The following is an 18,496-nucleotide window of genomic DNA, read 5'->3' on the forward strand; positions in this document are numbered from 1 at the left end:
TTTTTTGTATGCATGACTATGTCCAAGTAGTAGTATGTATGATTATGTCTGCAATTTGCTGAGACATGGTTTCAGAATTTTTTTCTATATTATATTACTCGAACTATCATGTTGAGAAATGTTTCGGACTCTTGCTTTGTTTCTTGCAACTATAATTTGTTTTCCTTCTAAATACAATTTCGCACCCGTGTCGAATTTTTTTAGTTTTGTTGAAAACAAAAACTAAAATCCTCACGAATGTCGTCTCAGATGTGGGCCCTTCATTTCTGAACGCCTTCTAGGACGAGCTACTAACGCATGCGCTACTTTTTGATTCTACGTAAGTCCCGTGCAATTATCTCATTATTCCCGTTTATTCCTCATTCTCTCTTTATATTCCCGTTTGCCTTATTGACCACTTAACGAAAAACGTCAACTATGGCTCGTGCATGAAAAATTTATTTACGTATATATATATATGAGGCACCGTACTATACAGAATACTCAAGAGTTTTAACTCTGTTTGTTCGATTTAGATACTCATGCTCTTTGCTTATTCCTATGGCCTAAATTTTTTTCGCGAGAAATTGAAGTCTTCTTGAAACCCAATTGAAATTAGCGCCAGCATTATCTATATATGGCTGAATTCTAATCTACAGTTGTGTGGATGCCGCATCAGAGCAACGGTAGTGCGATGGAATGACCATTTTGCTGCCTTAATATTTGGTGCATTGACTCGTTGCTTTTGTATCGACGCCTGGCGCCTTGAGTCGATGCAACTCCCTTCATCAGAACGACGCCTGGCGCCTTTCATCGCGTCTCAGCAGCAGCAGAGGGGCGATGCCTACGTGTACTCTCATATATGAAATTTAAAAGCAAAGAAAACGCCAAGCAAATTCACCATATCGATATTGAATCTCAGTTTAGGTCTTTCTAGGTTTTATGTCTGACTTAGAATTTTGACTTATAAAATGATTGTATTCATTTTTAGATTGTCGAACTGGTGATGGAGCTGGACTCCAAAACGTTTCCAATATCGATATGGTGAATTTGCTTGGCGTTTTCTTTGCTTTTAAATTCCTTATAAACTTGCGATATAAGCGACTGATAATATAAGTACTCTCAAATGTACATGACGGCTTCATGCAGGCTCCATGTCAGTGCCGTGTAGGTAGTGGCGTAAATACAATGGCACTGATTATTCTAAACATTTGAGAGTGATGAAGGGTTGTGGTGATCTTAACCTCCACCACACTTGATAATCTATTAAAAAAACGCAACCCTCCGGTACCTGCTCAGAGATCGTAATGTCTTGAACATGCGCAAGTAAGCAGCATGTAAAATGTTCTTTTACTAAAATAATAGGTGCGTTGACCACAACAAGAATGTAAAAAGGGAATGCATGTAGACATACACATAAGTACTTATATTATCAGTCTGCTTATATCGCAAGTTCACAAGGAATTTAAAAGCAAAGAAAAAGACAAGAAAATTCATTTTCTTGGCTTTTTCTTTGCTTTTAAATTCCTTGACATACACATATTTTCACAAAAAAGTAGTTTTACGCATGCCTAATAAACGCCTGCGTAACATATTACTGTCAATGAACAAGCACCATATAGGGCTGCATTTCATCACCTACCAAGAGTCGTATTATTTGAGGACATTTCGAGCCGTGCAGCTTCGCAATAAAGTTATCGTGTCAACTCCCAACCTAAACTTCCGATGATTACTTGGTTTATTCTAACTAAATATTAGGTTTCTAGCGTAATGTGCGAGCCTTTTTAGCGCATTTTATCTTTTATGGAAAAAATGCTCTATTGTGCTCGCCATGTCCGTTTGTCCGTCCGTCTGTCCGTTCGTCTGTCTGTCCGTGACTTCACGTTTTCGTCGACGAGAAAATGCGCTCTCTGTCACTCACTGCAGTGAGTACTGAGTTATATTTTTTCTAGTTCTGATTAACGCATGAGTATTTTATATGTAGTATATTGTATTATGTATTTTTTCCATCTTTTTGAGAGATGAATTTTTTTCAGGACTGTGGTGCTGGGCAGTCGCGAGTATTACTGTATCCACCCGCTGGTGAGCGGCTTGCCGGAGAAGAACGAGAAGTGCAAAGATCTGCGGTCCAACAAAGGGGTTAGTTAATGCAAATAACAAAACATAGCTTTAGGATTTGTGAAGAAGCTTTCAAAATCAGAACTCAGGAGGTCATGAATCTTGGACAGTTTAAATAAATAGTTTAAAATATTGTTTTTTCAAATTTAGGAATTGAACAAGTGATCGTTAAAAAGGTGCGGAAAAAAATTTTTCATCGCTGCAATCAAATGAAAAGGTGCAGACCTTATTTTCTTTGATTTTCGTGTTTTATGAGTGGCAACTTCTTGATGAGGGATGCGGTGAGTAGCAACTCCTTGATAAGGGATGCGGTGAGTAGCAACTCCTTGATAAGGGATGCGGTGAGTAGCAACTCCTTGATAAGGGATGCGGTGAGTGGCTGTTACCCTTTCATGAGCGATGCAGTGAGTGGCGATCTCTTCAAAGGAATAGCCGAAGTCATTCTCAAGTTTGGGTCTAATACCCTTCGCCCACCACGCCCAAAACCGGGACATTTCACATTCCCTTCTCCAGTTACCAGGTGTCGTGGTCGTTCTTAATTTTAAACCATGACATTCCAAATTATATCATTGTTTACCCTGTACCGTGGTGGTGCAGAAGGAGATCAAGCTTCGTCACCACGTAGTCGTGCCTAATATAAAACAATATTTTTCACTTACACTGTATCGTAATGGTGCAGATGGAGATCAAGCTTCGTCACCACGTGGTCGTGCTGGACGAGGCGCACAATATTGAAGACTGTGCGCGGGAGGCGGCCTCGTGTCAGCTTCTCATTGACGACGTCCGCGACGCTCTCACAGACGTCGAGGTCGTCGGACAACGGGCGGGCAAACTCACGCAGAGCCGTGCCCTGGTACGTAGGGTCGTGTTATACATGTGTACAATCTTGCTACGTGTGTTGGTACGTAGGGTCGTGTTATACGTGTGTAGAATCTTGCTACATGTGTAGAATCTTGCTACATGTGTAGAATCTATCTACGTGTGTAGAATCTTGCTACATGTGTACAATCTTGCTACATGTGTACAATCTTGCTACATGTGTACAATCTTGCTACATGTGTAGATTCTTGCTACATGTGTAGAATCTTTACAAAATCTGCAGGTATAATCTTCACAATCTTTACATATAGAATATTTCTACATGTGTAGAATCTTTACAATCGTTACGTACGGAAGCTTTATTTATACATGTGTAGTATTTCTCTTCATACTATTGGTAATTTTACTGTATACCGCCTGATGCTCACTCAGAACCTCGCGCTGGTCGGTCCCAGGGTGGGATTCTAAGAATAGTGGTTCGTAAATTCGAAATCAATTCAGCTTGATAACTAATATGCTTCAAAATATCAGCCGAGTATAAAATGAAGATCCAGTTTCATATTTTTGGATCAGATATGATGTGTACACTTGCTCATATGTTACCCCTCCTTAATTCCATGCGGTCAGTCTTGCGACATACCTCAAAATTTCAGGCAAGTAACGTTAAATCAAAGTTTTTTTACGAGCAATGTCGTTGAAACAACGTTTATTTAACGTTGTTTCAACTTCGAATGTCTAGCAGATTAGGTCATATGTGGTTTGATAATTTTGGGTCATATGCGATGCTGGAATAGGTTTGAATTGCGTGGTTTGAATGCGATTGAATAAATGCGTAGCCTCAACGGGGTTGAATGAATGCTCGGTTTGAATGTGATTGAATGAATGACCAGCAAGAACAGCAGCGTCTTCCTCGGCTCTAAAATGATCCAGATTCTCGACAAGCTCGAGATCGGCAGAGCCCAGTGGATGCCTATAAAGGTCTGATAACGATTTTGACAATTTCTGTTATCGGTTAAATATTCCAAATTGTTATTTTCCACGGATTGACTGCAAAACTTTCAACAATTCCTTTAATTTGCCTTTTTCGACTTTGAGTTTAGATTTATTTTATTAAAAACTCGTGTACACGAAGTCTCTGCATTTGAATTAATCGGCTTTAATTTTCATATTTAGATTATCCTTTTGAAATTCTAGTTTAGATTTTTATTTCCGTTGTTCCGTTAAAAGCGCGATAATCTTTAAATGCTTCAAAATTCAACACAGTTTTGCGGAACCCAGATTAAAATTTCTATTTCTTAAAGCCCATGATCTTGAAACCAGTTTTTTAATTACCTGAATTACAAAATCCTGCGGTTTTTCAGACTTGTCTCTCGGAGATGACCGACGAGCCTCCAAACGATGAAGCGGACCCGCCCAAACTGAAGTCCGCGACGCTCACGCTGCTGCGGAACATTTTCCTGATGTATCACTTCTTGTACGACCGGCCGGTCTCCGCTGCTGACGATTACCGCGTCGCGCTCTGCAAAATACAGTCCAAGAACCGCAATTTTCCTGCCGTAAGTTTACAGTTTACACCCAGTGAAAATTTACAGGCGCGGCAGCTTCTTATTTGGATTACCAGAAGCTGGGGAGACTCTAAATTTTGTTAGGGCACCTACGTTGAAACAATGTAGATTGCGGCTAGATTTCTTTGGAATAACGATTAATAAACGTTGTTTTTACGTCAGATGCCTGGTGTGTGGTGATAACCAGGGTAGCGACAGGCCACATCAGGCCTACATTTCAGCGCCGACATCATTATGTTATGTTATGTTATGTTAACTGATAATTTACAATAAATTTTATAATGTTGTTCTTTGTAAAGAGTGGCTGCTTAGTAACCGTTGCTCTTCTCTTTATTTTGGTTTCTAATGAAAAGCTATTTGACTGAAGCAAATTCCTGAATAACTTGTAATTCAGAAATACATGAATTACAGGTTCTTTGATTATTTAGTAACATAGCATATTTAATGTATAGTATACACTATACATGAAATTTCAATTAATACCAAACATGAATCTATCATAAATTTTCACGTGTGTCGCTTGATTAGGAAATGGGTTAAGAACTGTGGATGATAGTGTTTCGTCTATTGCCTAATATGATTTAATGTTGAACAATCGGAGTGATTACTCTCTCAAATTTTACCACTTGATTAAAGACAAAGTTTCTCTTAAGGTTTATGGAAATTTCATTATCGATGTTGACCGTACATTATGGGTTTAATCGATCGATCGCCAATTACTTTAATTCTGTCAGGTTTGATTGCCGAGTGGCTTGCTTCAGCGGCGCGTATGAATAGGTTCTCGAGTCTTAACAAATCACGAATTAACCTAGGGGGATAGTAACGACACATGAATATCTTAACACTTCTTATATTAGAACAAACCAGGGCACTTGATTACAGGTCTAGAACACGGTGATAATAATTCAAAACACAATCCTGATTACGGAAAGTCTAGCTTCGACCTAATCAGACATGGACAATAGCTAGGACACTAGTAAATTAGACTAGGACAAAGTAAATCAGACACGGACACAGACCGGATAATTATACCTTCATCTCAAGCTAATAATAGCTTTGCCTAGCTCAAATTCTGCAACAAGTACATCACCTGGAGTTGTGGAGGAGGGCAATTGACGGAAAATGTGACTGCGAAGCTTCGGCACGAGGCTTAGAAAGCTTCTGATCTTGACGATGTTCAATCGATGCAATCGAGTAGTCTCATCGGAGCTCCTTGAGCGTCGCTTTTATAAGTTCTTCAGTCCGCATCCCCCTTGAATAAATGCGTTGTACCTTGTAAATTAGAGTGGGCGATGGAGTTGGGAATCAAGTTCGCTCGGCGGGTGTCCGGTCGCAGACTCTCGCGGTGAGTATATTGGCTTGGGACTCGGGGAATTTCGTAGGTCGATCGCGATTTCTTCTTCGTAGATACTTTCGTAGGTTTTAGCTTCGTTTATAATTTCGTATCTCGCACGTCACAACAGTTGATGCCTCTTCGTGACCGATTCTCCAGCGTACCGTATCCAAGTTCTCAAGGCTATCTTTACTATCTGGCGGAAAACATAGTACTACATAATACTTAGTAGTAACACTGCTATAGCAACCGTGGATTACGCACACTTTCGACTGTCTCTTCGACCTACACCTCACAAATACGCTGGCCGCCCACTCAACTGACTAGGCCTACTTGCACATCGTACTGTTTTAGGCTTACATTCTTTTGTTCAAGGATGACATTATCCTTGAGCAAATTGTCGTATCGATCTGTTTTCTACATTATTCTTCGCACTGCTATCGTATTATATCTGTGCAATATCCAGGACATTATTTCATTATATAGTATACTATTCTTATTAATATTACTGTACGAATTCCTATGAATTACTAAAACAAAGTGTTGAATCTCGATCAATTATTTTCAAACTCCAATCCTCATCTGAATATTTTTAGCGCATTTTCTCATTTATGGGAAAAGGCGCTATTGTGCTCGCCATGTCCGTCTGTCCGTCCGTCCGTCTGTCTGTCTGTCTGTCCGTCCGTGACTTCACGTTTTCTTCGACGAGAAAATGCGCTCTCTGTCACTCACTACAGTGAGTATTGAGTTATATTTTTTTATCTCGGCAGGGTCTTTTTCTGTCTATTTTATCCGGATGGATGGTGCAAAACTCCCGCCATCTACAGGACGACTCGGACTCCAGCAAGAACAGCAGCGTCTTCCTCGGCTCTAAAATGATCCAGATTCTCGACAAGCTCGAGATCGGCAGAGCCCAGTGGATGCCTATAAAGGTCCCAGAATAATTTTGACAATTTGGAATTCTGGAGACTGTATAAGTTTTTATCTTTGGGTTTTGTGTCGTTTACAGCTGCCTTCTTGGGCATGGTCAAGAATAAATCTTAGGATGAAAATTAAAGCCTTATACTCACGGTATTCATTCCGTATTTGAGTCATAATTAATGTGTTCGTTCTGTTTTTACATTTTTTCTATCCCGGTTTTTTTTCTCGTAACCTTGGCTCCATTGTTTATTATAAATTCAGAGTAATAACGCTTTGCTCATCGCTAACTGCTGTGCTCAGTTAATTCTTTCTAATTTTTCTTTTTTTTTAGGTATTTTCTGCAAGCTCACAACAATTCTTTTAATCTGCCATTTTTGATCATTAAGTTTAGATTTATTTAATTAAAAATTCGTGGACGCGATCAACCCCGCATTTGAATTAATCAGCTTTAATTTTCATATTTAGATTATCCTTTTGAAATTCTTTTTCAAATTTTTATTTCCATTGTTCCGTTAAAAGCTCGTCAATTTTCAAATGCTTCAAATTTCAAGCCAATTATACGGAACCCAAATTAAAATTTTCCTTTCCTAAAGCCCATGATCTTGAAACCAGTTTTTTAATTACCTGAATTACAAAATCCTGCGGTTTTCCAGACTTGTCTCTCAGAGATGACCGACGAGCCTCCAAACGATGAAGCGGACCCGCCCAAACTGAAGTCCGCGACGCTGACGCTGCTGCGTAACATTTTCCTGATGTATCACTTCTTGTACGACCGTCCGGTCTCCGCTGCTGATGATTACCGCGTCGCGCTCTGCAAAATACAGTCCAAGAACCGCAATTTTCCTGCCGTAAGTGTACACCCTGTCTCTTATACACATCTAGATGTGTATAAGAGACAGGAGTGGCAACTCCTTGATAAGGGATGTGGTGAGTGGCAACTCCTTGATAAGGGATGCNCTTGCCACCGGCCCTGTCTCTTATACACATCTAGATGTGTATAAGAGACAGACATAGTAGTTTCGTTTAGTAACACTGCTGTAGCAACCGTGGTTTACGCACACTTTCGACTGTCTCTTCGACCTACACCTCACAAATACGCCGGCCGCCCACTCAACTGACTAGGCCTACTTGCACGAGGTACCCGCTCGAGACTAGACTCTGGACTGACCAGCTCACAACCTCTGCTCAATCACTTCGGTACTGCCTCGCCGCGCACGCCACGTTCCTTTTATAGCCCAGTTCTCAATCTGCGTAGCGCTCCGCTTGATCTTTACCCTAAGCGACCTAAAGTTTTCCCCTATGGACAGAAATGACCACTTAGCCCTATACCTTATTTCCACAACTCTACACAAGATATGTTCAACATTATGGCATAAAAATAGATTCCGAATTACCTACGCTTTATTTATGCTATTTATAGGTATTTGTGTTTCTATTCCTAACACGCTCAGGAGGAGCGTGGCGCCTGGTTGCGCAGACGACGTCGAGGAGACATGCAGCGCGTGTCGTGGACGCTGGGGCTGAACTTCATGTGCCTGAACCCCGGCTAATGTATATTATACATGAAATTTCGTTTAATACCAATCATAAATTTGCAGGCGGAAGGCGGCGCCTGGTTACGCAGACGACGTCGAGGAGACATGCAGCGCGTGTCGTGGACGCTGGGGCTGAACTTCATGTGCCTGAACCCCGGCGTGGCGTTCGCTGAGGTCGGCAGCATCGCTCGTAACGTCATCCTCACCTCCGGGACTCTCTCCCCCATGACCTCCTTCCAGTCTGAGCTCGGCGTGCCCTTTGCTATACAACTCGAAGTCAACCATGTTATTGATAGGAAGCAGGTGAGTGTTATGATTGTTAGCAATCACGTTATTGATTGGAATAAGGTGATTGTTAACAATCGCGCTATTTATAAGAAGCAGGTGATCACGTTATTGTTAGGAAAAGGCTGATTGTTAACAATTGCGTTATTGATAGGAACCATGTGATTGTCAACAATCGCGTTATTGATAGAATGCAGGTGATTGTCAAAAATCACGTTATTGATAGGAAGCAGGTGATTGTTAACAATAAGGTTATTAATAGAATGCAGGTGATTGTCAACAATCTTGTTATTGATAGGAAACGTGTGACTGTCGACAATCGCGTTATTGATAGAAAGCAGGTGATTGTTAACAATCACTTTATCATGAACATGAGCTAATTTTATATCTCCTGCTAGCCTGAATAAATCATACTGTATATAAAGTAGGGATTTAATTCGTTACTTATCGGTTGATTGATTATCTCATGTAACCGGCATATCTAATATAAATATTAGTCCATTAATCAATGTCAATACGCGCCTCATGCTGATGGACAACATGCATGCTATTGCTAACATTCGTCATTTCGTCATGAAGGATCAATATATCATATTTATGACAAACAGGTCCTTCGAAATAATCTCCTTAACAATAATACGTTGATGGTTACAAACTCCAGCGCGTGATTTCAACGAGCGTAATTACTAAGATATTGCTTAAAAATCTCGACATATCCAATTTATTGCGAGGGAAATTGTTCTCCTCAGATAATTAGTATTACGGATTATTTTTTATCATTACTGTAACAAATTATAGCTGGCATCTGCTGGTTATTATTGAAGTGACGTTCGACATATTTTTCATCCTAGAATACATTAATTATGCAATACCTCATTTATTTACATGACGATTTATATGCATTTCATTCTGGAATCATTTAAATTAATGTGTAGCTTCTATTATATCAATTAATTATTTCTATCTTCCAATTATTTCTATCTCCTAATTAATTCAATTAATGTACCACTTCTATTAAAATCATTGTATTTTTCAGGTGTGGGTTGGGACCGTGGGACAAGGACCGAACAACCTGCCTCTCCAGGCTACCTATCGCTTCACTGAGATGCCACATTTTCAGGTTTTTAACTTCAACTCTGCGATAGTGTCTTGCGTGTCCACGAGTTTATAGTTATGAAGTATTTTATGCATTTTTTATTTTTCTCTATGTATACTTATGATATCTGAAGTGCTCACGATTGTTGATGCTCAGAAACCAACGTTTATGGGATCAATTATCGCTGAGCTCATTGTTTATTGTGCCAAATACCTCCAATTGGTGGTCTCCTTTCATTAATTCAGGCACTGCGAAAGTGTGACCCAAGTCTCGCTCTTATACACCTAGTCTGTCTATAGCGATACGAGCTCATTTTTTCTGGAGCACTGGGAAGGTTTTCAACTTGTATGATCAATATTTGTTAAGTATCGCTAAGGTTATCCAGTTTTCTAAACAATTCACGTGAGCACAGCAAAGGTTTACAGTTTTCTAAACAATTCACGTAAGCACAGCAAAGGTTTTCCACCATTGTGAACAATATTTCTTTTGCACCACCAAGTTTCCAGTTATCTAAATAATTTTGCTTTAGTACTGCTAAGGTTTTTTGCTTGTCTGAAGAAGTTTCCGCCTGTCAGGACGAGCTTGGGTGCCTGCTAATCTCGGTGTGCCGTGCGGTGCCCCGAGGCGTGCTCTGCTTCTTGCCATCGTATTCGCTTCTCGATAAGCTCGTCTCAAGGTGTGCTATCTTATCCAGAATATGGGAATAATCATGGCATCGATAGGTTAATCGATAGTTTTTTATGCTCTCTATCTGGTTTATTCGATACTATGTTTTAATTTTTTATTTAAATTCTGTTTTCTTCATTGATTGTACTAGAATTCGTTGAAATTCTATTGAACTGATGATGAAGCTGGTCTTTGAAACGTTTTTTGATGAAGGTATGGTTGATTTTTTCTTTAATTTTAAATGTTCAATGAACTTCCGAATTCCTTCTGTAATGTCGTATGTTTTGTAAGATACAATTATGCCAGTACAAATTGTAATTCACTGATTAATTTACGATGTATGAATTTGAGAAACTAGTTATGTATATTAATGTCCGCAACCTCCTTCAGGTGGCAAGGGGGCGGCATCTGGCGCGGCTTGGGCGAGAAGAAGAGAGTGTTTATTGAGCCGCGACGCTCCGAGGAGTTCGAGCGCACCATCAGTGACTTCTATGACACCATCACCAACACCAGGTACACCATTATTATTCACGAGTACAAGCTTTTCATTATCACTATCACTAGGTATTTGTCCTTTCATCACCACAATGAAACTTAACCATCACCTGACATCTTCACGTCATGATTAATAGTCCATACATCTTCAATACCTTATAGGTATTTGTCGTCTATTATGCATTCGACAATACATTGATGCAATTCCTTGCCTCTGAATCGATATATTTCCATCAGATTAGGCACAAAATTTAAAACATACTTTACCAACTATTATTGATCTGAAGCTTGCCGCAGTTTTTAGCGCATTTTCTCATTTGTGAAAAAAATGCAATATTGTGATCGCGATGTCCGTCCGTCCGTCTGGTGAGTTCACGGACGGACTAGAAAATGCGCTCTCTGTCAGATCAGTACTCACTGCCGTTACTGATCTATTTTTTTATGTTATTGATTATTCTAGTTTTCATTGTAAGACCGTATTCTATGATAAATAATAGGGATTAACACTAAAAATATGACGTGGTTGCAGGTATGAGCGGAGGGGTGGCGTGGACGGAGCGCTGCTGCTGGCCGTGTGTCGCGGTAAAGTGAGCGAGGGACTCGACTTCACCGACGACAACGCCAGAGCCGTCGTTGCTGTGCGTCGTGCTCCTGAATTGTTGCTTGATAAATGAAATTATTGTTCAAGTTATTTGTAGTTTAAAATTTTTAGAATGCTCGATAGCAAAATTATCACTCTAAATATTCTTAAAGTAATTCTCAGTTACAATTTTTATGATGCTCAATAAGTAAATTGTTGGTTTGAATAAATCTTCTAGTTATTTTTAGTTATAAAATATTATAATGATTATTTCTCGTGCGCTCGGCAGGTTGGCATCCCGTTCCCGAACTTCAAGGATGCGCAGGTGACACACAAGCGCGAGTACAACACGCAGCATCACCGCTCCCGGGGCCTGCTGTCTGGTAGCGACTGGTACGAGATCCAGGCTTACAGGTCAGTACTGAAGTTATATTTATGGTATTTACAGCGACTGATATGAGATTCAGGCTTACAGGTCAGTACTGAAAAAGATATTTTTTGGTATTAAATAGGTTTGTTATTCTCTGGTAGTGACTGGTACGAAATTCAGGCTTACAGGTCAGTATTAAAATTATATTTCTGGTATTAAAGGTGTGTTGTTCTCTGGTAGCGGCTAGTAAGCGATTCAGGCTTACAGGTCAGTACTAAAATTACATTTCTGGTATTAAATAGGTTTGTTGTTCTCTGGTAACGACTGGTATGAAATTCAGGCAGGCTTACAGGTCAGTACTGAAAAAGATATTTTTTGGTATTAAATAGGTTTGTTATTCTCTGGTAGCGACTGGTATGAGATTCAGGCTTACAGGTCAGTACTGAAATTAAATTTCTGGTATTGAATAGGTTTGTTGTTGGCTGGTAGCGACTTGGGAAGACGCAATAAATATTAAAAATACCGATTTATGGTAGTTTTTGTATTATAATTATGTATAGTTTTTAAAGCAAATCAAATACTAGGAATACAAAGTCAAGTTCCCTCAGTCCACTTGAGATCTCTTAAGTTAAGATCTATGAATATCAGCCTTAGATATATGAAGACCAAAAATCCGAAGCAATTCTAGTGGATTTGAAACGAAGACATAATAACTTCAATTTTATGAAGCGAGAAATTATTTCGCATGACTAAATTTTCAAGAATAATATATTCAGCTGCGTGGGTAAGTATTGTCTTTGACACCGCCATACAAAAATAAATCACAGGTTCGTTGAATATAGTAGTATATTTAATGTATGGTATACATGTAATTTTTATTTATACCAAAGATGAATCCAGCAGCTGAATCATGACTGAATGATGTGGCGGTATGTCTGAATCATGAATTAGTAAATAATTTTTCACGTTCATAATCGCATTATTGTATTATCAAATTTGGATAACTCGATTCTGTAGGAATAATGTATTTACTTTGCTGATTACCAAGGTAACATGTAGGTGAATAAAGTAATTCATTACATGGGTAACTATGTCATTGATGTGTCCCTCAGAGCCCTGAACCAAGCGCTGGGCCGCTGCCTGCGTCACCGCTACGACTGGGGGGCGCTGCTGCTCGTCGACGTGCGTTACCAGCAGCGCGAGAACCAAGTGGGTCATTAGCCCACCAAGTGGGTCATTAGCCCACCAAGTGGGTCATTAGCCCACCAAGTGGGTCATTAGCCCACCAAGTGGGTCATTAGCCCACCAAGTGGTTATTAGCCTTTTTTGGTTTTAATCTTCACTTTGTTATCACTTTGTGTTTTTAACCCTTTTTAGTGGTTTTACAAACTTCGTTAACCCTTGATGAAATCTCTTTGTGTATAACACTCGTATATTTTCTTTATTATATGTTGAATGATATATACTGTGGAAATGTTCTAGGGACGACACAGGAGCTTGTCATGGTTGGTGCGGGATATTATGTTATTAATATTTTTTATAGTATAATATTCTTATACAATATAATAAATATTCTAGGGACAACACAACCGCTACATCAGGAGCTTGTCACGGTGGGTGCGGGACCAGGTTGTGCACCACAGCTCCTTCAAGGAAGCTCTGCTCGACCTCTCTGAATTTGCGCAGCGACTCAGCCTGAACCCGCCCAAGAAACCTGTCACTCCGTGAGTTGGTGTGACGCTTTTAATCGTTCTTCTTGACAATGTTTGTGATGTACCATTTGGTCCTTTTAGTTATTAATCTATCTATGTGCGAAGGTATCATTTGATATTTATTCTGTACGAATCTATTGATGAACTTGGAAGTCGTTGATATTTTTTTCTTACATCTCGCGCGATATACCGAAGTGTCCTTGAGAACCATGATGTTGTAATGTATTAACCATCCTCAAATACCAAAACCTTATTGCCTGTACCTGCTTCTCAGGTGCCAGGTTGTTTTTAGATCCTTAACGACTTTTTGAATGTTCTTGCCTCTATGATTGTTTATTACTTCTTCGTTGAATTGCTTCTTCGACGTTTTCGGCTTCATATAGAATCATGGTCATGTAGAAAAATGCGGTCAAAGTCGAGGAAGTCGTTGCGATAGTTCGCAACGAATATTTCCCTGTCTTCTTCGCAAATTAATGTTCAGCATGTCGTTCATAGTCAACCTCTGTCTTACCTGATATGTGTGATCTGCTCAAATTCTTCTAATTTCCCATCAGTATCAAAAAAGAAGCAAACAAGTCTCCTCCCCTTACTTCTGGCAGCGAAGGCTACTCAGCTATGACGTCTTTTGCTTCTCACAAACTTGCCACCGGCCCATGCAGTTCAACTACTTCAACACTTGTGCCTAAATATGAATTGAAATCTTGTGCATCGAATGATTACGGTCCCATGACGTCCACTCAAATCAACTTCGCAAGTACATCTGGTGAGACCGGCACAAAATCGTCCCTTCTTCTGGACATCATTCCGCCTGAGCTGAGTCAAATAAGTTCTTGTGATACCGGGGTTCTGAATCGAACTCTGGACGATGACGTCACTCTTCTGACAGACACCACTGCTGTTGTCGACTTGACTCTGCCTGTGAGTTCTGATACTCGTCATTCCCATATGGCGCTTGAGGAACAGAAAATATTATGCCCACGCGGACTCGATACCAACGCAGCAGACAAGGTTTCGACACCGTCGTCTCAACTTGCTAATCTTGTGAGCGCCAAGTTGCTTACAACTTCACCATCCACGTTGAGTTCCTTATCATCAACTTGCCTAGATCGAAAACGTCGGCAAGAATTGCCTGCCAGGAATTCACCTGCCAAGAAAGAATGTAATACTCTTGATTCATCCTTAGATGACAGCCCCAAACGAAAATTCACTTTTACATCAGCTAAAAAAATTCTAGCTTTGTCTCCGGCTGTCAAATCATCCGATTCAACTGATAGTGAATTTCAAAGCGTCAGCTCGGTGACCCACGTAAAGTCGGAAATTAATGGGATTTCCCGTCTGGCATCGTCATTTCTGTTTGATGACACCAGTGATGTTAGTGAAAACTTACCTGATATTTTGAACTGCGTTCGTCCAACTGGAGTGCCAAGCGACGGAAAGTCTGGTGAGTTTACACCAGAAATCTACCGTTAAAAAAATGCACGTTTTGAATTACAGTTGTGATATAATTCTTGAAAAATTCTAGGAAATTATTTATATTATGGCTTTTTCACTTTGGCATGGCGTTGTCAACCCCAACTTTAGGATATTGCTTTCAGATGACTATAAATTTATAAGTGGCATGATTCCTCTCAATGCAATCACAAGACGTTTGACTAGGAATTGTGAGTCGACCCACGCGGAAAAGAGTTCAGCATTCTCAACATAATGCTTGTAAATCTTATTACTACAGTTTATGAGCATTATAAACATGAACGAGTCTGATGCGAATTCTTCTCCCAGATCAATCGGAGCTTCCTAGTCTGAACTGCCGACCTGTGAAACCAGTGGTCGTGTCGCCTCCTTCCGATGATTCTGACATGGATGACTTCGACATGGACAAGGTAAAAGTCGTCATTATATAAATATGTTTTAATCGAAATGATTGCCATCATGATAGTAAGGTTATATTTAGGAGGTTTCATTTCAATTTTTCATAGTTTTATCTCTATTTGCATCATTCATCTCGTTCTATAACCATATAGAATGGCAATTTCATATTTTTCATAGTGATTTGGCTGAATTACTGTTTTTTATAATGCATGAAATGTCAAAATTTTAACATGGTCCTATCTCTATTTGCATCATTCATTTCATTCTATAACCGAGTCAATAAATAAAATTCAAAACCTTTTTTAGAACTTTGTGTACTAGGTTCATCTTCAATAGTCATATGGAAGTTAGCTTTAGAGTACCAAACATGTGCAAAAACGAAGAGCTAAACGGTAAGTGTCGGGGAAGACGTCACGTCCTCTTATATTGTGCATTTTTAAACAAATTTAATATGACTGCTTACTTATAAATTACAAAAATGGTGAGGAAAAGGCTAATTTTATACATTAAAATTTCAATTAAAGGAAATTTTCTCGTCAGAGCTTGCGGAGAAGCCCGGAAATAAAGAGACGCGTGAGGCAAACGATCAAGCGGAACCGAGGAGTTGTGTTCTCCAAATTCCAGGATGAATCCTAATGAAGCGTTGTTTATGGTTGACATATTGGTTTTTGTATTTCATGACATCTTTTAAACTTCTTAAATGTAATTGTACATTACAAATCACTTTTTGTTTCATTTGTTCAACAGTTGAATTGTAAGCAGGTCTTCTATTGGCATGCATTTAACATGATATTATTTGCGTACGTTTTTATCCAATTGTATGTCTTTTTGATAATTCAATTGTATGGTTACCTTAAAAAAAGGATGTAATTTTTTGTTGCTTTATGGTGCATTTCTGTTTGTGGATAGCATGACTGCTTTTAAAGTCAGTTTAAACGGCATTGTGGATTTAAGCTAAACTTGTTACTTATACGTTGGCCTTCGAACTAAATCGAATTTCTCGTGCTTTTCCGTGTCTTATAATGATTTGAAATATTTCGCCTGCTTTTACATGGGAAGGCTTGCTTGTAATATTTGTGATGTGCTGATTTCAGTTTGTTGAAGTGAGAGTCCTGCTTCATTCCATGTATTAAACGTTAGGTTTCTTTTCACGTTCTACTTATGAAACTTTGGCTAGACAAAAAAAGCTGCATCGTGTCATTCAGCCGATGAGTTTAAAAGACTGAGAGAAAGAAAAAAGTCCTTCACATTCTAATTCAAACGCGGAGTTTGTTCTAAATAAATCTAATATTTAATTCCTTTGATCATTCATAAATACAATACTACGTTGCACTCCTCTTCTTTAGCATGATTTGATTTTCAAGGTGAATTTTTCCTGGTGCCTTAAGTCTTTAGTCATCAGCAACTAAGGACCTAATTCATATCTTTGTATTGTGATACTTGATTGTGATTTTAAAGTTATTTTAGCCGTGAGTTACGGTAGTATCCGTATTAGAAACCTATAACCTTCCATCAAAATAGATTTTCAATTGTTATAACGTTTCATACTCTTGAGATGTAGGTAGTAGGTAAGTGAAATACTGTGAATTTAAATCTTTTGCATCGGTAACGATTGAGAGGCTGTGGTAAATTTATTATTAGGTACTGTGAAGAAAAATTATTTGACATTTGAATGTCATTTGGTGTTGCTCTGGCCTTGTCTGATACAAACGTTAGCCATTCACATGAATGCCAGCACACATCATGGCCTGTCACGAGGGATCAACTGATTTAAAAGATTGTCTCGTTTATTAGTTGTATGTTGACCATATCTAACGCTTGTAGAACACTCAACGTCATTCGTCATGTAAATCATGGAAATTTGATGCCATCGTCAAATACATATTTGAACACACATTCATTATTACTCCCTTAAGATTACTGAAGTCGAAACCATGCAATTTGAGTTAGCTCACACTTGCGCATATCCAGATCATTTATGATATGAAGAGGTTCATGATTAACGAATTAAATTTAGACATGAAATTTGTTCCGGTACGATTGCGTTACATGGATAATTGTGTATATCCATAATAATAATGTGAAAAGCCAACAAATTAATAAATACAGCAAACTCAGTTGTCGGCTCAAGAAAGCTAACCCCAATCGTCGGGAGTTTTTCGCCTGGTTACCTCTACGGAAATGTTAAGAATCACAAGGAGAATAATCCGCTCCGGCCCATAATTGCCCAAGTTACCTCTCCAATTTACCGATAATTCATATCTTTGTATTGTGATACTTGATTGTGATTTTAAAGTTATTTTAGCCGTGAGTTACGGTAGTATCCGTATTAGAAACCTATAACCTTCCATCAAAATAGATTTTCAATTGTTATAACGTTTCATACTCTTGAGATGTAGGTAGTAGGTAAGTGAAATACTGTGAATTTAAATCTTTTGCATCGGTAACGATTGAGAGGCTGTGGTAAATTTATTATTAGGTACTGTGAAGAAAAATTATTTGACATTTGAATGTCATTTGGTGTTGCTCTGGCCTTGTCTGATACAAACGTTAGCCATTCACTTGAATGCCGGCACACATCATGGCCTGTCACGAGGGATCAACTGATTTAAAAGATTGTCTCGTTTATTAGTTGTATGTTGATCATATCTAACGCTTGTAGAACACTCAACGTCATTCGTCATGTAAATCATCGAAATTTGATGCCATCGTCAAATACATATTTGAACACGCATTCGTTATTACTCCCTTAAGAATGACTGAAGTAGAAACCATGCAATTTGAGTTAGCTATAACTTGCGCATATCCAGATCATTTGTGATATGAAAAGGTTCATGATTAACGAATTGAATTTAGACATGAAATTTGTTCCGGTACGATTGCGTTAAACGGGTAATTGTGTATATATAAAGGTACTCTCATGATGTGTAAGTTTAGAAGGTAGCTCGTGTTTTGGAAGTGGCTATGAAACTTCCGACTATAGAAGCTTTCAGACGTCGAAAGCATAGTACATATATTATGCATTTTATCATGAGGAGCAATATGAAGTTATTGCAAAATTGGACACTACGCTGGGTCTGTAATTTGCTATGTTATTGCTGAATGCAATCTTGTCCTAATCGAACTACCGACCAAAGGCGACTATCAATGTCG

The 18,496-nt window shown here is 39.0% G+C and overlaps 1 protein-coding gene across 1 annotated transcript; it reads left to right on the forward strand.

The window, feature by feature from the left end:
• Positions 1 to 2,366: 2,366 nt before the first annotated feature.
• Positions 2,367 to 17,214, forward strand: LOC108680593 (Fanconi anemia group J protein homolog). Its single transcript, XM_047879861.1, has 15 exons — positions 2,367 to 2,408; positions 2,777 to 2,950; positions 6,585 to 6,746; positions 7,389 to 7,583; positions 8,334 to 8,573; positions 9,592 to 9,675; positions 10,227 to 10,327; positions 10,708 to 10,830; positions 11,342 to 11,450; positions 11,682 to 11,806; positions 12,875 to 12,971; positions 13,341 to 13,486; positions 14,029 to 14,915; positions 15,254 to 15,354; positions 15,884 to 17,214. Exons 1-15 carry the CDS (start codon positions 2,367 to 2,369, stop codon positions 15,977 to 15,979), a joined length of 2,682 nt encoding a protein of 893 aa, XP_047735817.1. The 3' UTR covers positions 15,980 to 17,214.
• The last annotated feature ends 1,282 nt before the right edge of the window (positions 17,215 to 18,496 follow it).

This window comes from Hyalella azteca, unplaced genomic scaffold, assembly GCF_000764305.2.
Source record: "Hyalella azteca isolate HAZT.00-mixed unplaced genomic scaffold, Hazt_2.0.2 contig4028, whole genome shotgun sequence".
Classification (NCBI taxonomy): domain Eukaryota; kingdom Metazoa; phylum Arthropoda; class Malacostraca; order Amphipoda; family Hyalellidae; genus Hyalella; species Hyalella azteca.